The sequence below is a fragment of the Atractosteus spatula genome, chromosome 15 (genome assembly GCF_055471065.1).
Source record: "Atractosteus spatula isolate fAtrSpa1 chromosome 15, fAtrSpa1.hap1, whole genome shotgun sequence".
Taxonomy (NCBI): domain Eukaryota; kingdom Metazoa; phylum Chordata; class Actinopteri; order Semionotiformes; family Lepisosteidae; genus Atractosteus; species Atractosteus spatula.
This window is the reverse complement of record NC_142720.1, coordinates 6,827,953-6,848,513: the sequence shown is the minus strand read 5'-3', so window position 1 is coordinate 6,848,513 and position 20,561 is coordinate 6,827,953. Positions and strand designations below refer to the sequence as shown.

Below are 20,561 nucleotides of genomic sequence, written 5' to 3'. Positions count from 1 at the left end.
TTCTTGCATAATCACTGAATGCATAAGAAGAGCACACAACTGAATAGAAATAACCACGCTGCCCACACAACAAAATAAACCACACTTTAAATGGCAACTTTTTAAATTGGTTCAGACACAGCAGAAGGCAATCCATGTCTTGTTGCTGAATTTCACAAAATGCATGGAACTATACTGCATGCAATCTCGCTGTCGGTATGATATTGTTCCAGAGCCAAGAGACGCTTCTTTAATTTAGTGGTGCGGATGGCGCTGTCGTCTTTTTATTCGCAAAAGAGCAAAACAAACCTGTCTCTGCTCCCATTTTAATTTCTTTCTTTTCTGGACTCCAGAGGTATCATTATACTCACAGCTAACTTCAGCACTTCAGGAAACAACTCCAGGAATTTGTTATTTAGAGCCATTAATTACAATAATCGCATGCTGTACAGTGGGGAAGTTATTTTCATCAAAAGATTACTGTTTATTAAGGGGTACACAGTTGCACAGATGCACACACTGTGCTTGAGTGTTCAATAACTTATTTAAAAAACCTACACTTAGGCTGCCAGAAAACTCCCAAAACATCCAAAACGTTCAAAGCTTATCTGGAGGGTGCTATAAAACTGCATATCCGTGGGTTAAGAACTTAAAGACTTTTCTGTTAGCAACAGACATTTCAAACAGACTTTACTGTTTGCAGATATTCTACTCAGTAAAATATTTGCAATGTTATATACAGAATGGCATAGTACTACAAATGTAGTGTCTAAAAAATATATATTACCGTAATACAGTATCAGGCCAAAAAAATCAATATTCTTGAGTGCTTTGTGACAATTTCTAGCACAGAACAACAACACATTTGTTGTGAGTGCTCCTAATTGCATTGCATACATGACCAAATTTGATTTCCTACAAATGTTTACTTGTGACAAATTCCATAGGCAATTATATTATTTTTCCTATTATAAATAACAGATAGTCAGATATTGCAAAGCGTTCATTAAAAATCAGGTTTATAGTGCTTTGTGATTAATCCCTGGTAATAAGATCTGCACAGCATAATAGATTTAGCAAAAGGATATAAAAATTGATTAACCCATCCTCCTCCGAGACAGTTGTAAGTGTTGACTGCCAGCTTTACACTGTTTCCTCTGAAATACTACTACATCAGTTCATTCACGCAAGTGCTATTAAAATCTATTTAATTACAGAATGGGCACTGCACTATGGAAATACATAAGTGGTGGAAAGATTGAAAGTTTATAGTGTCTTTTAATCTTTTGGAAACCGAGACCGTGCTTTAATTATTGAATCTCAAAAATGTAAAAAAGCAACACTCTAGAGCCTAGAATTTATAAGTCACATTCACCCAACAAAATCAGCCTTTAGCACTGCAAATACCTGAAATTGTGTTTACTGTAAAGTTAAAGACCAACTGTATCCCAAACTAGAATCGGAATGTCAACCCCCATGTGCGTGGATCACAATTTCTAAGTAATTAATGAGTTTGATCACATCACACAACACCAAAACAAAAATGTACCTGATTCCACACTACTGACACCACTAAAACCTTTACAGATCACTGGGGACAGGAATTCACTTCCCAAATGAAGTATTAGAGAATAGATTAATTAAAAAATCAGATAAATCAATCACCCTGCTGTGTTATCATTTATTGGATTAGAATTTGGAATCGGGACGCAGCTGAGAAAGCTTATGTCATTAAACAATTTGATTTCCCTTCTGCTACGCCTCACAATGCACTTTGGGAAACAGCTAAATTCACACACAGGCTTGTTCCACAATGTTACCGGCACCAATACTTCCAATACGAAAAAAAAACTTCCGCAATTTAATAACTTATGTAATTACAAACTGGAGGATTAAATTCAATGCCTGAAGGCAACTTCTTATTTTGGAGGTATTACCAAGACCTCATCTCATTAGAAAAAAAAATGCTACGGTAGTCTTTCAGATGAAAAAGCCTTGTGGTTCCATACCTAATAGTTCCTATCATGCAATAATTAAGAATCCACTGGCACAATTTATTCTCCCAAAGCACAGTAAATTTAGGTCACGTCTAACTGTTAAACATTTAATGGCTAATATTTAATGGTTTGATCATTCCTGTTCTAAATTATGATCAAGCCAAATACACACCATTCGATAGCTCAGAGCTGCACGAGAGCTACAGTAGTCACAATAGAGGTCAGAGGTATGAGAATGAAATGCTTAAGTGTTTCTAAAAAATTACACAGCAAGTTCTGTTGCTTCTGCAAAGCCAAATCAAAAAGCAATGACAGGAAACAAGACAGAAAGCAGAGAGGAGAAAAGAGTTAAACATTTTGACAAATGATTCGTTGTCTCTTCACAGGCACCAGTGCCTCTGTTTGATCCAATCCCTTATAAACAAATCTGTACAAAAATAAGATATGGACATACATTTTTTTTTGCAATGAGATGAACACTGATAGCACACTGTAGAGCTTCATTTTGGAGGAAAGACCAGATCAGTCACATTGTTTTACAGTTAGTACTTTTGCTACCTTTTTTTGGTACAGGTCTACTTTCTCTTCCACAGTAACAGAAACACCCTCCCCCTAATGCCCCACACCAATGCAGCTCACAGTGAGATATCAGCTTAGAAACCACATGACAGAAATCTAGAAACATGCATAACATGTACTTACAAAGTTTCATCATTCCGGAACTCAAGCACTCCATGGGTATCTTCAAAATCCTCTCCTCCTCCTTTGGCTGTACCTTCCACGGTTCTGTAGGGGACAACAACCATCCCGCGTGCCCCAGAGGTACGGAGAACCTTCACCTCCATTGTGCCTATGCTCTCACTCACATGCGTCACTGGCTCTTCAAAGGTAAAGATGCCTGCATGGTCATCATCAAAGATGGTCACAGTTGCAGTGGAAGGTAAACCCAAGCACGCCAGGGTCTCCACATGGTTTGCCTCAGGGTTGTCTTCGGCGCTCTCAGAGTACACCTTGACATTGCTTAGGTGGATCAAGAAGTTTTCATCCTCCTCGAAAATGTCGTCATCGATGATGCCCACTTTGATTTCTTTCTGCGTCTCGCCCGGCTTGAAGACCAATGTCCCCTCCGTGAATTCGTAATCGGACCCTGCGTTGGCCGTGCCATCTTCTGTTCGGAACTCCACGGACACAGTGTTGGTCAAGTCTCCACCCCGCCGGACGACGTTCACAGTCACAGTTCCACAGTTTTCAAGACACTGGTATGACCCTGGTTCGAAAAAGATTTTAGTGACGGGGTCGTTTTCTGCTACTTCCGTTCTGACCTCATGCATGCTGACAGCTTTTCGGGCCTGGTCGGCAGCGTGCTTCTTCAGGATATTCCCAGCGCCCGTCATGAGTCTTGTGGCTTGAATCCGATAAAAGGCACGGCTTTTTTGCTGTTGGCTCAAGACTTGGTAATTGGCTAATTCTATCAGCTGCTCAACTTCCTTGTCTGGATGCTTCTGCTTGAGTTCCTTCAGGATTTTTGCCATATCTCTCCTGGTTTCCTCTTCATCCAGGTCTTTATCATCTACATCGAGGGCTAGGGTTCCATCGAGGAACTCAACGGCATGGGAGTTAAGCATCTTGCCATCCATCTCAATGTCCGCCTTGGAGGGTAGCGGCCTGTCGCCTTCCGTTTCGATAATCATCCCCCGCTGCTTCCCTGTTCTGTAGCGCTTGTACACGTACTTGTAGAACAACAGCCTCCGGTCAGCCACCCAGGCAAACAACACACAAATGGGGAAGAAAAACAATGTGAGCAGCCCTTCCCAGACTTGGACAACACCTGGAGAAATGACCGCCAGGATTAGGTATAGCCAGGTGTAGGCAAATATGCTCCACGCTGCTGTGACAAAAAACACCCTCAGGTGCTTCACTTTCCTATTCTCTCCATCCGGCACGACGTAGACGCAGATGCCAATGATGACGAACATATTGAACGCGGCGCTGCCCACAATGGTGCTTGGCCCAAGATCGCCGGCTTCGAAGCCGTGGCCACACACTTCAATCACGGACAGCAGGATTTCCGGAGCTGAGGAGCCCAGGGCCATCAGGGTTAAGTTGGATACGGTCTCATTCCATATGCGCACCGTAGTTGTCGTCGTCTCGCCATTGGGCTTCTTGATGGTGATCTCCTTTTCTTGAGACGTGATGACCTCGATGGAGGCCATGAAGCGGTCCGCGATGATGGAAACCCCCAGGAACATGTACACCATGGCCACAAAGTACACTGTGGCCCGCGCCACCTTGTCCCCGAAGGACGGATTCTGAGGTTCCCACACGGGCAAGATGACACCTTCTTTACACTCATAAGTTCCTGTGCACGACCGGGCCGTGGCGTTGGGAGGCTTGTCTTCGTCGTCGGGGCTTTCCGCGCCGACGAGCTGAATCTTGAGAACCAAGACCGCCACCAGTATGCCCAGCTGAAGACTGAGGGAGAAGAAAGACGAAAGCCCCGAACGCTGCATGGCGCCAGCGAGATGTCAGTTTGCCGATCTTCCTAAGCCTCTGCAAGAGCAAGGGAAAAAAAATTGATAAAATGGTAGCAATGTATGACATCACCATTCTGGCATAACCAAGACCACTTTAAAGAATGTCATTTCTGGTATTCTGCACTGTTCAAAGCACGACCGGCTGTAGAAAACATCAAATCTTAGAAGCTCCTCTTCTGGTATGTTTCTGTTTGGATCAGTACTCAGGATTTTCACTTGGTGTTAGGATGAGACCTGTACAGTACATCAGTTATTGCTTATATAAGAAGATCTGCCTACACACTGGCTTTGGAATTGAACAATAAAATGTTATTCTTTGTTATTCGCACAAGCTCCAGTAGCAGCGTGTCCTTATTTGCTTTCGAACACGACTGGAGTATCTTTGCAATATGTTTTTGTATCTGGTATCCAGCTAACATGTATCAAAGGATTACTTCAGCATTCCAGGAACTGGATAATTGCAGTAACACAACCAAAGTTAATAAGATGTTGTATTAGCAGATAACGAGAAATTAATGCGTGCATCGAAAAACACAAAGCGTTATAAACAACGACAGCCGAGAGAGATTGGGTTTTAATATAAAATAATGAAACATTCCGTGCGTGCAGATGCCCATTGTCTTCCTTAAAATTTAACCTGTTCTTTCTTCTTCGACACACGGTAAGAAGATAAGTTAGAGAGCATAAAAGCTACTATGCGCTTTGCTGTTCAGCGTGTAGCTCAATGAATCGACAGGACAGCGACCTCAGCGTCAAGATAGCTGCGGTATCTACAGTACTGTACTTCTCCTTAGCGCAACTCGCCAGAAGATACAGCCCCGTTAGAGGAAAGCTTCAGTCATGAAATGTGGAAGTTAAGGAATTAAAAATAAAGGTTGCTATGCACGGGCTGTGATAAAAGCGAAACCATAATCCGTAAAACCAGGCTCTTTTTAAACCATCTTGAAAGATCTATGTATGCGACATGTCCGATTTGAGAAAATAATTTTGAGTAAGCGGAGTTCAAAGGTGTTTTTAAAATTAAGTCAAATGCCACAACACCTTATCACAAATTTAGAAGTCAGCTGCATCACAAATAAAACAAATGCCATGAGCTCTTGTAAGAAATGCCTTGGCAACCTAGTCATTTAAGATATTACAAGTCCCGCAGAACAACCCACACTTCACCTGACCGTTACGGTCTTGTCAAGTCTGCATGACAAACAAGAAAGCTTATTTTTCAATGCAACTTGTGTCATGTCGCCGTTTTAACGATCGGTTGATCGTGTCTCTGAGATTTTAGGAACGTTTTCATCATATGTCGAAAATCCAAATTTATTAGGCTTGACTTAATTCCTCGACACAATATTCTGTAATATTAATTCGCGCACTACGAATGAAAACCATTCAGGAAAAGTAGCTTGAAAAGATACATTTAAAATAATCTCTTCGCGTTGCCTATAAATGAGATCTCCCTCTGATTTTTCGTTAGAAAATTAGGCTTTAACTTCAGAAAACAAAACAGAAACAACGCGCAGGTTATTCGTTTCACAAAGTCAAGCAGTTCCACGGGGCATGCACTTCGGCTGGAGCTAACTACTGAGCACAGCACGGTCACGTCTGAGAAGACACAGGCACCTTGAAACGAGAAAACATCAGCATACCTTTGGCTCCGAAATGCTAGACAGTTAGGGCTGAAACCAGTAGTAGTTGTGGAAGGAGCAGATGGACTATCAGCGCTCGCATTCGGTGGGGCTTTTTATATGTAGAGATCAGGAAAAATTGTCCTCTGCAAAGTAAAAACCAAGAGCCTTCAAGATTCCCATGCAGATTAGCGTTTCCACCAGCATGAGCTAAAACTGATGCTATCAGTGAACGTGCAGCTCTGAGGTCAATAAGGTCCACGGATAATTCTTCCTCATTCTCCCCCCCCCCGAGTCTCTTACAACTGTTCAGTGCAGGAGAGCGACTGGGAGCAGGGTAGCGACCTGAGCGCGGCTGTGCGCCTTAAGACGGAGTTGTTACCCAGCTCCTCTCTCTCTCTCAGCTGTCTGCTGCCAGAATATTTTCCGATTTCCGATGCTTTCGCAGGCTCTGAGACAGGGAGAGAGACTAGACTTGCAATGCATCATGGCTCCCTGCCAACCCCTTCTTATCAGGAACAAGACCCTCCCACTGATCTCCCTGAAAGACTGAAACTTTCGGTTCTCCGCGATTTGTTCCGAATGTAACGCCTTTGAAACCTTGCTGATTAAAAAAAAACTGTTCGTGATACGTTCTTGCACTTAAAACCCAACGACAACGTGTAGCTGTCGCTGATCCTGAACATCTTCTAGCTGCTGTTAAAAGTGTCTTTCTAGTTTAGATTGGCTTCAAGTGCCCCAAGTAGTGCTGTGTGCTGATGTGATCAATTGTAACAGTTCACTTGTTACAATGAAAGTTGTTACCAAAACTATTCTCCCAAACTCTGAAATATCTATTCGTACAATTATGACGTCTAAAATATTTTAAAACATAAAAATACATGCGAAAACAATTTTATGCGCATGGTATAATTATACAGTAAAGCTGGATGTTATGCTGGCTGCGCTTTTGCAAAAAGCAGTAGTTTTTTATATCGAGTCTTGTCTTAAATTGAATATAGGAGTTTGTGTTCAAAGTTGTAAAATTAGTAGGCTACTGTGTTACTGGACTGTAATAAAGTTGTAGTACAAGCGTCGTACCCAGTCACTGGGAAACCGCAAAGTAACGGTTCTGATTTCTCTCGCAGTACGTACTGTACGTTAAGCAACGTGTAGAGTTTCAAAAATCACAAAGACCCTTTTTACCACAACTTTACTCAATTTCAAAAGCTGCTTTGCAGTTCCTGAAATCCTTTCAAAAGATGTAAACTATACGTTGACCAAAATAATCTTTTACAGAACGTTTAGGGCCGTAAATTAGAATTTGATCTCATTGTCTTGCCTGGCACAATAAAGGGATAAATCTAAAAGGTATGAGGCAATACACCGAGTGCTTCTAGGTCCTTCCAAATTCTATAATCTCTTACTAACTCTAATTGCAGACATAGAAAACGTCTTGGTACTAAATTAAGACCCCCCCCCCCCCCCGACACACACACACACACACACACACACGTCTTCAATTCATCCCATGTAAACATTGCGAGACCTAATTACCAGATGAGCAACCACCTACAGTAGTTGTCTGACAGATCAAAGGGCAGTCCATCAAGATATCTGCAGTGTGCTTTGATTGGGTATTTTCTTGGCAACAGGCATCACCATTTAAATTAATTGTTATGTAATCTTGTTTAATCTGCATAAGCCTTAATTCATTATAATATATCATGGTTTTCCTTTAATTGTTTTTCACAAGACAAACACATTATCATGATAATTACAATACAATATAGGCATATGGATATGACACATTAAGTCACTCCAAATGTTTCATCACTTGTAATGTAACCCAGAACTTCATTAACATTTAATGTACCCTTATGCAGTATGTTCGCATCTAATCTTATCTCTTTAGTTTACTGTACTACATATTTTATTTGGTATTCTGACAAAAGAAATATCCCAGTTTTTGCTATTTCAGCTTTAAAGGGCGGAAACATTTTTGTCACAAAAAGTGAATATTCCTACTTAATTTCTTACTACAAACAGTAAAGTGCTGTCATTCAAATTTTCTGCTGTGCATTGGAAATATTCACAGATGTAAAATAGGGCAAAGCTAAACAGCAGTACTCTCCAATGTTGCAATGTAATGGAAATATTTGTACAACTTGCAGTTCAGAAGGAAATTTTCCATCAAAAGATCAACTCATGATTTCTACCTGCTCATAAACAATTAAAAACAAAAAAGTAAACAAGTCACATTCCAGAGTTTCAGAGAACCAGGCTTTGCTCATTTAAAGTCTGTAGCAGTAAAAGTGTGAATTTAATTGGCAATATCCATATACAGTGTATGTTAATACAACTACTTTAAAACAATTGTAATAATCAGAACTGAAATGTAGCCCTTTTCTCATTTAACTCAATTGATGCTCTGGAACATTGGTTGTCATCCTAATTGGGCTTAATGATCATTTACGTTGCTTGCTTTGTTTTTCATAAACTTATGAAAGAAAACAGCTGTGACGATTTGACAAATATTTTAATTGATATTTATTTCTGTCTATAGCGGTTGTTCAGGCAATGTACTGTAGATGACAGCAGAAAGTCAGAGGAAATGATTAGTGGTCGGCCTATAGCTCCTGTTGTACTGGAAGTCTGGAAGGCAGAAAGGTGGAATATAACCTTTATCAACGGGAAGTGTAAACTGGTTAGTCTCACCTGCTGTAAATCCTTAGTAGTTTTTATTGCTAAAAATCTATTTTTATTGCTCAATTTCACATAGATTTCTTATTGTGCATTTAACACATCTCAAAAGTATATGTTTTGCAGCACAAATATGAGCCCCTTAACCATTGGGGTGTACAGAGAGGAAAAATGTCAATGATGAGGACCACCTGACAATGAGTCGATTAAATCTGATCGGGAAATGTGATGGTTTGGAAATCAAAGCACTTCAGAATTTCTGTGCATGTATAGTATACCTAGACTTGTTGTGATTACGTTTTTAAAGTTTGCGATCAATGTTATATAAATATGGCAAAATAACAAGCTTGTTTTCTTCTCACTCAGACTAAACTGTATTAATAACAGTCAACATTGGCTATAACAGTAGAAAACATTATTTGAGGCTTTGAGTAAATTGTTGATGTTCATAATGTACTGTATATAGTAACTCCTGTTTGTATCAAAGCTGTCTAAGATGATGCACAGTATTTATAGTTAAATACCTACATACTTTAGGTCTAAATTATATCTACTGTATATACTGTATTAAGATTTCTAAAATAGTAACATGTCTTTTAATATCTTTGTGCCAGTTTTCCATTGCACTTTCCAGGTGAATAAAAAACTTTACTAACCTTTTGATACATCAACAATGAGAAAAATAAACCGAAGTTGGTTAAGGAAGGCAGCATATTGTATCAAAAAGATACTGTACATAGCAAAAGATGGTACTGGATAATGTGCTCTCAAGACCTTGGCAGAACATTGTTGACCAATGAAGTCAGTCACCTGTTTCTTTTTAAAATATTCAAGTGGCTAGTTGATACTCTGTGCACAGCAAGGGTGTAATCTATTTTCCACACGAATACCAACATACCAAAACAAACTGAACAGAAAAGGCTGCTGCTCAATAGATTTATAACAATCACACACTTATAATACAGGTACCGATAACCAGGAGTAGTTTAGGGAGACCTCAAGACAGAACAGCTTCATGGCTGCATGTACAGGTACAGTATATGCTGACCACATTATCACAGACTTCTAATCAATGATATGCTTTAAAGCTGCAATGCAGTGCCATTATTCAGCAGCTCTGTTCCAATGAGCCTAAATTGCAAACAATCCATCAGCCTGGCCAGCAGGCAAGATGTAGATTTCTATAAAGTCACACTTCAGTGATGGGGGACAGAACATGGTCACCTGTTAAAGCTCCCACCAGAAAACGGCCCATGAAATTTAGAGGTAAGGGTTGCATTATTAATGTAAGAGCTTAAGTAACAATTTAATGCCAATATTAATTATGCTATGGTGTTTTTTTTTAATGGTGGACTATGAGTATACATGTATTCCTGTATTCTTTTCTGTTTGAGGTGTCTCATGCCTTACTGACCACTCCACAAATATGGTTCATTAGCGAAGATCTTAAATCCACCTACTGGACATTTGATGAATTGCTCCATTGAGGAAAACGTTAAAACACTGCATACTCTGTAGGTTTAGCCGTCACGTACTGTAAATGCATTTGAGTACAGCACTAATGTATTTCCCCTTGTGACTTTTTCTCAATGAGCTTTGAGATATGTTTTTTGGACTATTTGATTTGCAGCAAAAGAGTGTGTGCCCAATGGAAAAGACTTGATTTGAAAACAGCCTTGAGAACAGAAAATGTATTTTTCCTCTTCTTCATCATTTGATTACATGTTTGGTGTTGTACAATGAGTTAATAACCCCCATTTGGCATGCTCAGTCTGTCCTTTGCTGATTAGATTAACATCCCTCAGTCAATTCCTAGCCACTAGCTACACAGTACTTCCTGTCATAGGGCAACTGAAGGCTATCAGGGTCTCTAGGGTCAACCTTGAAGAACAGACTATGCCTTGCCGTACACCCACACAAATTTAGGTTCAGGAGAACCGCTGTCGTTTCAATGGTACTGATTCTGTCTCACAAAGTTCTTGCGAATGACCAGTGAGACTGCTCAAGTAGAGTTTTAGCTGAATCTGTGAAAATAACAACCGTTAGCCTTCAGTTGGGAGTTGAGAGTGAGTTGCTGGTCAACAGAAAATGGGTCTCTTGCTACTTTTTAAAAAAATTATTGCTACTGTAACTCGCCATGGCATGTGAATGTCAGTCACCCGACCACCTGATCAGTCTGCTGATCACACACTTTGTTAGATGTGACGTGGTCAGAGCGAAACCTGCAGCAGGAGGACTTTCCAATGGAAATGATGAATCGTCAATTCTCGCCTAAGGACAGAGGAAACAGACACTTGTCGCACTGTGCTAATTATTTGGAGGCCATTTTGGATTAGTAGTTGGTTAACTGTACTGGGAAGTTGCCTTTCTGCTTGGGGAAAAACATTCTCCTTCAGAACAACAAAAAAAATAATAATGAAAAGGTGTATTGGTACAGTACAATTATGTCAGTATTACAAATCACCTTACTGTACAATAATCCATACCTTTCATCTGCACTGCATAAACCTATACACTCTATTGCCAGAACATATTTCTGAATGAAAACATAGCATTCCTTTTAAATCACAATCAAAACGCAGCTACTAATTAAGGACCGTAATAACATGCAGTAAAAGGAGAACAGCAAAAATAATAAAGAAACAATTTACCACAAACAAGTCTTTTAACCTCTGTTAACATCACTGTTAAGATATCTTGTGTGATATCTAGACACCCATTTATCTAATAACCATGCTGTAGTTGATAGGACAGGACCTGTAATTCATAGAAGTGGAATTTTCCACAGGCTATATTTATACATATAGGAGTATTTGGATAACTCCACATCCAATGGAACACATTTTACTACTGTTTCGCTGCCACTGGGTCACAGATACTAGAGGTAGAGTAGATTTTGCCTATGGGCAATTATTGTGTCTCCAGCAGGTATAAAATAAGACAAATAAATACTACCTGTCCTATGAATTGAAATTTTAATATTCAGTATTCCTCTGTTACAACATCTCTTCTACAATTTGCAATCTCCAGTGCAGTGTAATACATAATAAAGTTACTGTGCATCCATGAGGAGTATTAATCAGGAGCAGTTTAATTACACTGCTTCCTTTAATGTCAAAATACACTCCAGGTTTCTTTTTAAAGATACTTTTGAAATGTTCGTGCTTATGTGTTTGTTTATTTATGATAAATCTGGGAAGAACCTTTTATTCAAGAAGAAATGACATGGGGAATTGTACTGGTGATGCACAATGCATAGTGTTTCATGGATTTTGAAGGCATTGTGCAGCATTAATTTGCTTTGGCTGTACAGTTCCAAGCTGTCAGGTTGTGGACATATTGTAGAATAATGATCTTAGATAACCCAAAGTATTGAACTGCATAGTGCACACATTAGTATATGGAAATGAGAGCGAGCTATAGGTAGAGAACACAGTATTAAAGAAAGCAAACATGAAATCTATATGCATAACTCCATGTTTCACTTCAAATATAAGATTCCTTGCTTTTTATTAAAAACAGAAAACTAAAAGATTATTGTGATGGTGATGGAAACATGAAGCTAATTGCACTGCACGTATCTGGAAATAATACAATTATCAACTATCATTAAAAGAATATGAAATAAGTCACTCTCCTAATTGAATACAGAGATACAGTATAAGACTAATTCACCATACAACTGTGGGATTTCATGTTGTATCACAACAAACAAACTTAGTTATATGCCACCTTATTATGCCAGTAAGAGTCAGGTCCCCATAGAGTGACAGCAAGCTAGACAGACTACCAACCACAGAAGTGCATCATGTTAGAAGCTCAAGTGAACATTCTTTGAATAATGCTCAAAAAGACAAAGATGAAGGGTTCAGCTCTCATTCCAATACATTTTGACTCAAGGTGGATTCAGAGACATCTATTGATGCAGGTCCAGTTTTAGAAGGGCAAGAGTATGATCCTGAATTTGTCAGATCTTCAAAATAGAATACAGTACAAATACAGTAACAGCATTGGCCATATCTAAGCCTATTCTTTCTACTACCCAATCCATAAAACAAAGTCATTTGACGTCTTCTTAATGAAGGAACTCACAAAAGGTTCTGTGTGTTCAGTCTGAAAAAAAATGTGTCTTTATTAAAACTCTGCTTTTCTTCTTGAGATGAAAAACATGACACTAGGCCCCAGCAGTCATGTTGAGTCACCACAGTGCAGTGCAGGCGACGTTCACCTCAAATAACTTCACAGTGGTTTTTAAGTTGATTACGGACAAGAGGCCGGACAGCCACTGAAGTTAACCTTTTCCTTTAGTCAGTGGCGTTTTTCACTATCAATTAAGATAGCTCATGGTGTGTAGAAATCACACTTCCTAAAAAAGAAAATTAATGGAAAAGAGTAAAAATATTTGACCTGTTGTTGTCAAAAATAAAGAGGTGACTTGAATCATAAAAAGACCAGAGGGTCACGTTCATTATTGCATTATTGAGCCATGTTCTGCATTTCAAATGTATGAAAGCTGTAGATTGGAAATAAAACAACCTTTATAGCTAAAATGGGCATCAAAATTAAGAGCAGCTTTTAAAAAAGTATATATTGGCTCCTTAAACTTTCAGATCAGACCTAACTTCAACCTAATGAGTCCTCAGATAGTACAGTGTTTTATCAGTATGTCCCATCAGAGGCCTCTCTGAATCAAAATCAGCACGGTAATATTACTGTTTCTGTATGACTGTGGTAGCCTAGTGCATGTCCCCTGAACAAAACACTAGTTTGTTTTAATTTAACTTGTGGGTACAGAACATCATTAACACAAAGTATTAGGAGGACCCTCACACATGCAACATGTGCATAATAATGTCTATGTAAATCGCAGAACGTAACAAAATAAAAAAAATCCAGGGCAAAAATTTTTAAACTTCAAATTATTCCAGACAATAAATGAGGTTCAGAAAAGGTTCAAATCCTAAGTGAGACACTGCAGTTGCAGTTGCATCTTTGAGCAAGATACTTCAACCAAATTGCTCCAGTAAAATATCATGCTGTACAAATGGAGCAAATGGAAGTAGCTTTGGTTAAAAGCACCAGCCAAATAAAATTAGTAATTCATTCTATTTTTAGGTTACGAAAATACTGGCAAATGCACTTTGGGTGTTTTTAACTGTTGGAGGGGGGCTTCTTTATTACTATTACTTTAGAAAGCACACCACTACGATGTCAGACAATCACAGTGGGTTAGCAGGCACACGTCACCACTGGTTTTGCAATCTGTTTTGCAATCATTACGAAACATGACCCCCAAAATAGCTCCAGCTGAAGACTTTCTGCTGTTACTGAAGTTCATCTGTAAGAGAGCCACGAAAAAGGATAAAAGCCATATGAGGTCAATCATCTCTGATACTGGCGTTCTTGGAATTGCTAAGATTGTACAGTCCACTGCACAGTATTAGGAACAGCATAATTACTGCGTCTGCAGAGCAACAGATTAACTCGGTACCTAATTAAAGATGTATAGAAGGAGGCATGCCTAGAGCTTGATGTAAGTTTTTAAATGAATGTATGGGGGTCAGGACTGTCAAACTGTGGAGGTGAAGAGAAGACGCAAGCAAGGAAAGCTTTATACACGTTCCAAATTCAAGCACTGGTCATGTCTTAAAAAAGGAACTACTTCACTAATGTTATTGGAAATAACATAATATTCCAGCACTGTGCGTAACATAGGGATAATGTTTATTTTCTAATATTTATTGAGCGGGTATTGAGCAAAGTAGAACACTGAATGTTGCAAGAAGGGAGATTGTTAGAATTTGTACCTTTAACGCTCACAAGGTTATGTAAGTATCACGGCATTGAGTTAGAAAGGCTTTGAATCATATCTTATAGCTACCCCTCCAATTTCTAAACTGAGAATCGTGTCCCAGGGTGAAACAGCTGCCATTCTGAGCCCGTGTTCAAATTGTGATTAAAGTTGTGCAATTTGTGAGTCTTCAGGATGTGATTTTAAGTTTATCCTGCTGTACAATATACTCAATTAATAGAGGAAGTATTGTATGAAGATAAGAAGGAGAGCAAAGTCACTATTCACATTCGTACTAATATACCTGTAGAGGTAGGATACCAGCCCACTAATACAGAGAAGGTAGATAATCCTCAGGTACAGATACCTCAGTCAAGCAATTCTTCAGCCCCCTTCTACTGTAAAGAAATACAAAATTTCCCTCCTTTTGGCTTTTACAGACATTCCCATATTGAGCAGTTACAATATCTGCAACCTCGGCAGGCTGTTTCAAGCCAAGATGCACATGACCAGTGGGTACCAAGTTAGAGCTGAAGATTTTGGGAGCTGAGTAGCCATTAATAGCTAAAATATAATTTAATTTGAAGTTGTTTCCCCTCTGCGTAGATAAAGAATGTAAGTTTAAATCTGTATGTCTTGCTAATACTAAGCTTTTTAGTAATACAAAAGCAAAATTATTCAATGGCCAAGGTTTGCCTCAGAAATCTAAAGCTACTGCACAGAAAAACAAAGCGTTCCTTTGAAAACTCAGCATCGAAATGTCAGGCAGCGAGCACTTTGCTTCTGTGAAATCTTATTTAGGCAGGCGTTTTTTGGTCAGAATATACTGCATATACTGTAGGGAGAGAGCTTATTTATAACAGTTGCTTACAATCCGCAGCTATTGGCAGAATTTTGGCACAGTAAAAATTAGCATTATGAAGTATTACATAAACTAGTATTGCTTTAAGCCATTACAGTCAATCTATTGATGAGAGAAACAGGGTGCTGTAGAGTTTGTGTTGTGAAAACTCCACAGTGTCTTAGTATTTTTTCTGCTGAATGAGCATTGCAGTGGCTAATGTCAGCGCACAACTAGAAGACATTCAGCAGGGGGAGCACACTGCTGTCTCTGAGCTTTGCCAAGGACCTTGAAAACACAGAATGACCTTCATATTTCTCAGGCATCATTATCCGCTGAAACAGCTTTTATAATCCATTTACACTCAGTGTCAAGAAATGAATTTGTTATTATTCCCCTCCTTGGAAAAAAACCTCTTTATTCATACTATAGATAGCTGATCTAGCGGTATGTTTTTTTTCTCCTTTTTTTTTTAAACACGCAGTTTGTAGTATGCTTTACGTGTTAACACCTACAGTATGCTTGTAAAACATACATCTGTGACCTACTGTTATTACTCTCCTTGCAGAATTTGAGAGGGCTTGAGAAGAAAAATTTGTGATGGGAATACAGAACTCAGGATATGTCTACAGGACAGTGGCCAAAAAACCCAACATTTTCACCGTTCGTTGCTTTCAACACCTGATTAAAATTTTGTTTAATGTCACAAATGTGTTCCTTCAAAGCTATGAAATAATTAACACTCCATCGTGCCCGGATGAGCTTTTCCTAAGAGCAAGACAGTGCAGCCGTATCGCAGGCAGGTGCACCCAGATGAAGGGGTGGGACTCAGTGTGGCTTCCGCTAGGTTGCAGAGACCACCCTTTTGAAAACAACCCACAGTATAAATGACCTACAGGTGATAATATAAATTATGTAAAGTCTGTGTTATTTTCAAAAAGGAACACACAAGAAAGTTAGGCAAGACAGGACACTGAATACTTAGTGACTGTTACAGTAGTCTTTCTAAACAAAATACCTTAGGGAACAAGCAATTCGGCTCATGAGCTCTTGGGTATACAGTATCTACATTTCCACGTGCATATCTGAAATAAAGATTGCTGAATAGTTGTTTGCGTTTACATTTCATACAATTCTATTTATACTGGGATTAAACAGCTACTGCAGATGCCATGAAATATTGATTGTTTCACAGCTTTGCAAATGTTTTAACATTTTCCGCTTCTCCCCACTCACCTTGCAGCAGAATGATACAAATGATATTCAGGCAACAGTGCGATATTTTACACCATTTAGATAATATGGACTTCAGAGGAGGAAACAATACCAAAACAATGATAGGGTATTTCCAGTGTCCCTTCTTGCGTTTATATGGACTAGATGAGAAAGTGCTTAGATTCATATACTGTACACACACGTCTACAATATGAGTATATACAAAACTCTGCGCTGTTAAAAGCCCTTTAAATTTGGAAGCCGTTACCACTTACTCTATGTACTGCCCTTGAAATAGTCCTTGGCAGCAATAGCCTGGCAATTTTTTGATCACCATCCATACATTGTGTGTAATGCACAGTACCCGAGGAACAAAATATTTTAAAACGGAAGTGAATAATAAGCTATAAAAATATTTCAGGAGACAAGTTAAACAGGGACCGCTGCTTTTTAACTAATCGATATATTGTGCATTAGCTAAATTATGCATTAGTATATTTATATTCCTTCAGTCTTCATATACAGTACTTTCCATTTAATAATACGGATATAAATATAACTGTATTTGACCTTACAATAATGCATCCAAAGGAGCAATTAGGATTCCCAGCTTCAAAGAAAGGTGCAGTATTAGCTGCTTCTACAGTATTAAACATTTACAAAGCAGGAAGAGGAACAGCAACTAACTCCTTCCTAAGTGTACTTGAAATGAAGCTGTACTGTACATGCTTGATGCAGGGTCTCCAGAATATTTAGAAATAAGACTGTGAAGGTGATATACTGTACAATGCCACAAAATATTGACAACGCTACAGTAACGTTTAAAAAAATATTTAAACTTTGTTACTCATTTATACATTTTCATGCACATGTTCTGAGGCAACAAAGATTAGGGCTGTAGCCCTTTTGCTAACTTTCTGGGATTACGGTGGTCAGAAAATATAAAGCATAAAGACGAAAGTACTAAAAAGTAATTTAATCTTGTGACTTAAAAAGGGATGTATGCTATTAATCAAAAATCAAAACGTATGAAGTTTACTGGGTTCATAGCAGTTGTCCAAACCATAATGACCAGATTCATTGAAGAGAACAAATTCATCTTTGGGACAGCTTCATTCTGCTTTTTAAATTTCAGTGCTACCTGTATGTAGCTGGTTTCCCACAAAAAGTGCAAAACAAGCTGCTACTCACCTCTGTGTAGTCCCTGCAGGTCTGTGAAACTGGGTAGGAAAAGGAACCTCATATAGTAACTTCACTACATTTAACAGAAAGACATGATTTGAGGTGCTTGTCCTACAAGTGTCTCTAAACATGGTTTGCATAGCTGGTCAGAGCTTATCTCCCCCTTTCTCAGTCTGCTTCCATACATGGACCTGTTCCTAAGAGTTACTCCAGGCTGTGGAAATGTTGCTATCTGGCAGCTTCTGGCCAAACCAGCACATGAAAGATAACCTCCTCTCTCTGGCTGGTACTTTGTCGACAACAGAAGCGCCAGTTTCCCAGCAGGATACTCCACATGTGCCACAGTTATTTTCCCTTACACCCACAACCTGCAGGAGACACTTATGGCTATTAGCGATCTCCCTAGAGCTACAAATTGTGTCTTTTATTTGTGCCATTGAGAACCATTTTATTCCTTTATGCTCAGGAAGCAATGGCCTGGGAAAGGACATTATTATCCAGAGTCAGGGTACTGGACATCAGGTGTCCAACACCATTTAATCTCTTCACTTAAGCTCCCTATGCATTTTGTTAACCATGTCTTCTCCCCTTCCAATGAGTTCCTCTTAATGCATGTCCTGAAGGGCTCTGTTTGACCGCTCCAGCTCCTATTCAGGGCCCTTTTCCAGTGTTGCAAAGTGGCAACCGTGTAAAAGTGACATTTCAGCCAATCACAAACTGCTGCTCCACGGGGCCTGAAGGCTTCGAGGTCATTGCTAATGGCACTGATGCATGAAGGGGTGTATTCAGCACCGTGGCAAGCAGTTATGATTTCTCCCAGTTTTTGTGTGTGTGCATATGTGAAGGGTGAAAAAGAATATTACAGTGGCAAACTGATAGAGGAGAATTATAAAATGCCTCTGTCATGGCTCCCAGGTCTTCTGCAGAGCAGAAAAGCAGATTCTGAGCCCTGCAAAGGCACCCTGTAGCAATCTTGACACCTTTAAGGTCAGCTAATATCCAGCAGGTTAGTTTAATTACTAAGCCCTTGGTTTTATTCCTTTTGTGAAGCATTAAGAAGTCTAAAGTTAAAGAAACTTTGAGTAAGATACTGAACTGGCCCCATCAAGCTTTCCTTTTTTATATCACACCTTGAAACTGCTGACAAACATAACAGTCAGGAGTTTAAATCTGCAATTACAAAGAATTATACTCTAGAATACAGCTACAAATACCACAGAGGACTGCTAAAACCTTCTCTTTTTCGAAACATACAGTGGTATCTCAAAAGATCATGCACAAGTAACCATGAAACAATACAACAGCTATCTGTTAGCAGTTCACAATGCAACCAAAAGTACAAAATAGTCAAATTATGTTTATAACAAAAGTACAGAGTTTAATCCCAATACTTCATTTGGAAACATTGCTTTCTTGCTCCCACAGAAGTCATGATGTGGTGCTCTGTACTGTAGGACTATTCATATAAAACGATCATGTACTGTACATTTGATAGCAGAATGAAACTTTAATTTCATTGAACAAATGAGGACTAGAGCTGTTTTGAAACAATAGTTCATTTCAGTTCTATAGAACATTTGTATTGAGCAAGGTATCTAACAAAAGCAGAGATTTGTTCTGCAATTGGGCAAGAATAACATTATCTTTATATCATAATAAAACTATACATTTAAGACTTGACAGCCCTGATCAGAAGTTATTTTAGCTGGAGGACTGTACTAATACAAGGCTGAAATATGATGTTCATTACTTTTCAATAGTATACCATCCTATTAACTATTGCAAATGGGCTTTAACATTTGGAGGGTTACGCTTGGATTATATTTCTTTTGTCGAAATGCAAGGTCCATCTATTTCTTCCTCAGAAAAGCGGTTTCTCCTTTGGGGCAATCATTATGTTGTCTTGTTCTTCTAAAAGGAACGATAACTTTAACAGATGAAAAGGAAGGCCTGTCAGTTCTCAAACTTAATGTCAGGCTTAATATCTTTTCTCTAAGAAGGCTTGCAAGCTAACTGCTTCATAAAGGAGAGGTATTGATTTTTATCAGCATTGTACACACTTCAGACCTCCTCAGTTAGTTCCAATATTCAGCAGCTAGAATAGAGGTCGAAGCCATTTAAGTCCTCAAAGATGGGCTGCCATGTTCGTTTTGTTTGCAGGTGCACAGTGCCAGGGCAAAGGCAGGAGCAGTTGGCCAGCTCAGCAAACTCACATCAGAACATGACAGGAGGGCACAAGTTTCCCGGGGACTGGGAGTCTTGTCATACAACAGACAGCACTTGCAAGATATGTCCAGTCTCCAGAGAGCAAAACAGTGCCTGTAAAGTTTGTCTCCAAAGCACATGTCATTCTGTGAAACTTTAAAAAAATATATTTTATTAGATCATTGTTTACAGCATGCATTGCTAAGTAAAAAAAACAACTGCGTTTTTCCTCCATCCCTCAGTCCCCCTGAAAGCATCGGCATTCATGCATGCTTCTGACTCAGGGAACAGTCTCCCTTATCGTTCAGCTGGAGAGCTGTTTGAAAACAAAAACTGGAAGAACAAGCAAGCCCTAGAAAAAACATTAACTGCCGATTTGGAAAAATCGATAGCAGGAAACAAAAATGGAGTTTTTGCTATTAAAAGCAATTAGGAGGGTCATTTTAAAAAGGACCCTCTTCCTCAATGGCAAAATATCCTTTCACTACAAATCAAACAACAGATTCGTTATTT

General features: G+C 39.1%; 1 protein-coding gene across 3 annotated transcripts in view; it reads right to left on the bottom strand.

The window, feature by feature from the left end:
* The window catches only part of LOC148819939 (sodium/calcium exchanger 1-like), a 170,428-nt gene extending 152,463 nt beyond the window's left edge, over positions 1 to 17,965 (bottom strand). For 2 of the 3 annotated variants that reach the window (XM_088934378.1, XM_088934381.1), the window contains exons 1-2: positions 6,154 to 6,613; positions 2,679 to 4,526 (exon numbers count right to left, since the gene is read on the bottom strand). In XM_088934378.1, coding sequence (XP_088790504.1) covers positions 2,679 to 4,486 — 1,808 coding nt within the window. In that variant the 5' untranslated portion in view covers positions 4,487 to 4,526; positions 6,154 to 6,613. Of the gene's footprint in view, positions 1 to 2,678; positions 4,527 to 6,153; positions 6,614 to 17,852 lie in introns of those variants that run through there. The other variant, XM_088934379.1, reaches the window with a different exon arrangement.
* Positions 17,966 to 20,561: the final 2,596 nt, after the last annotated feature.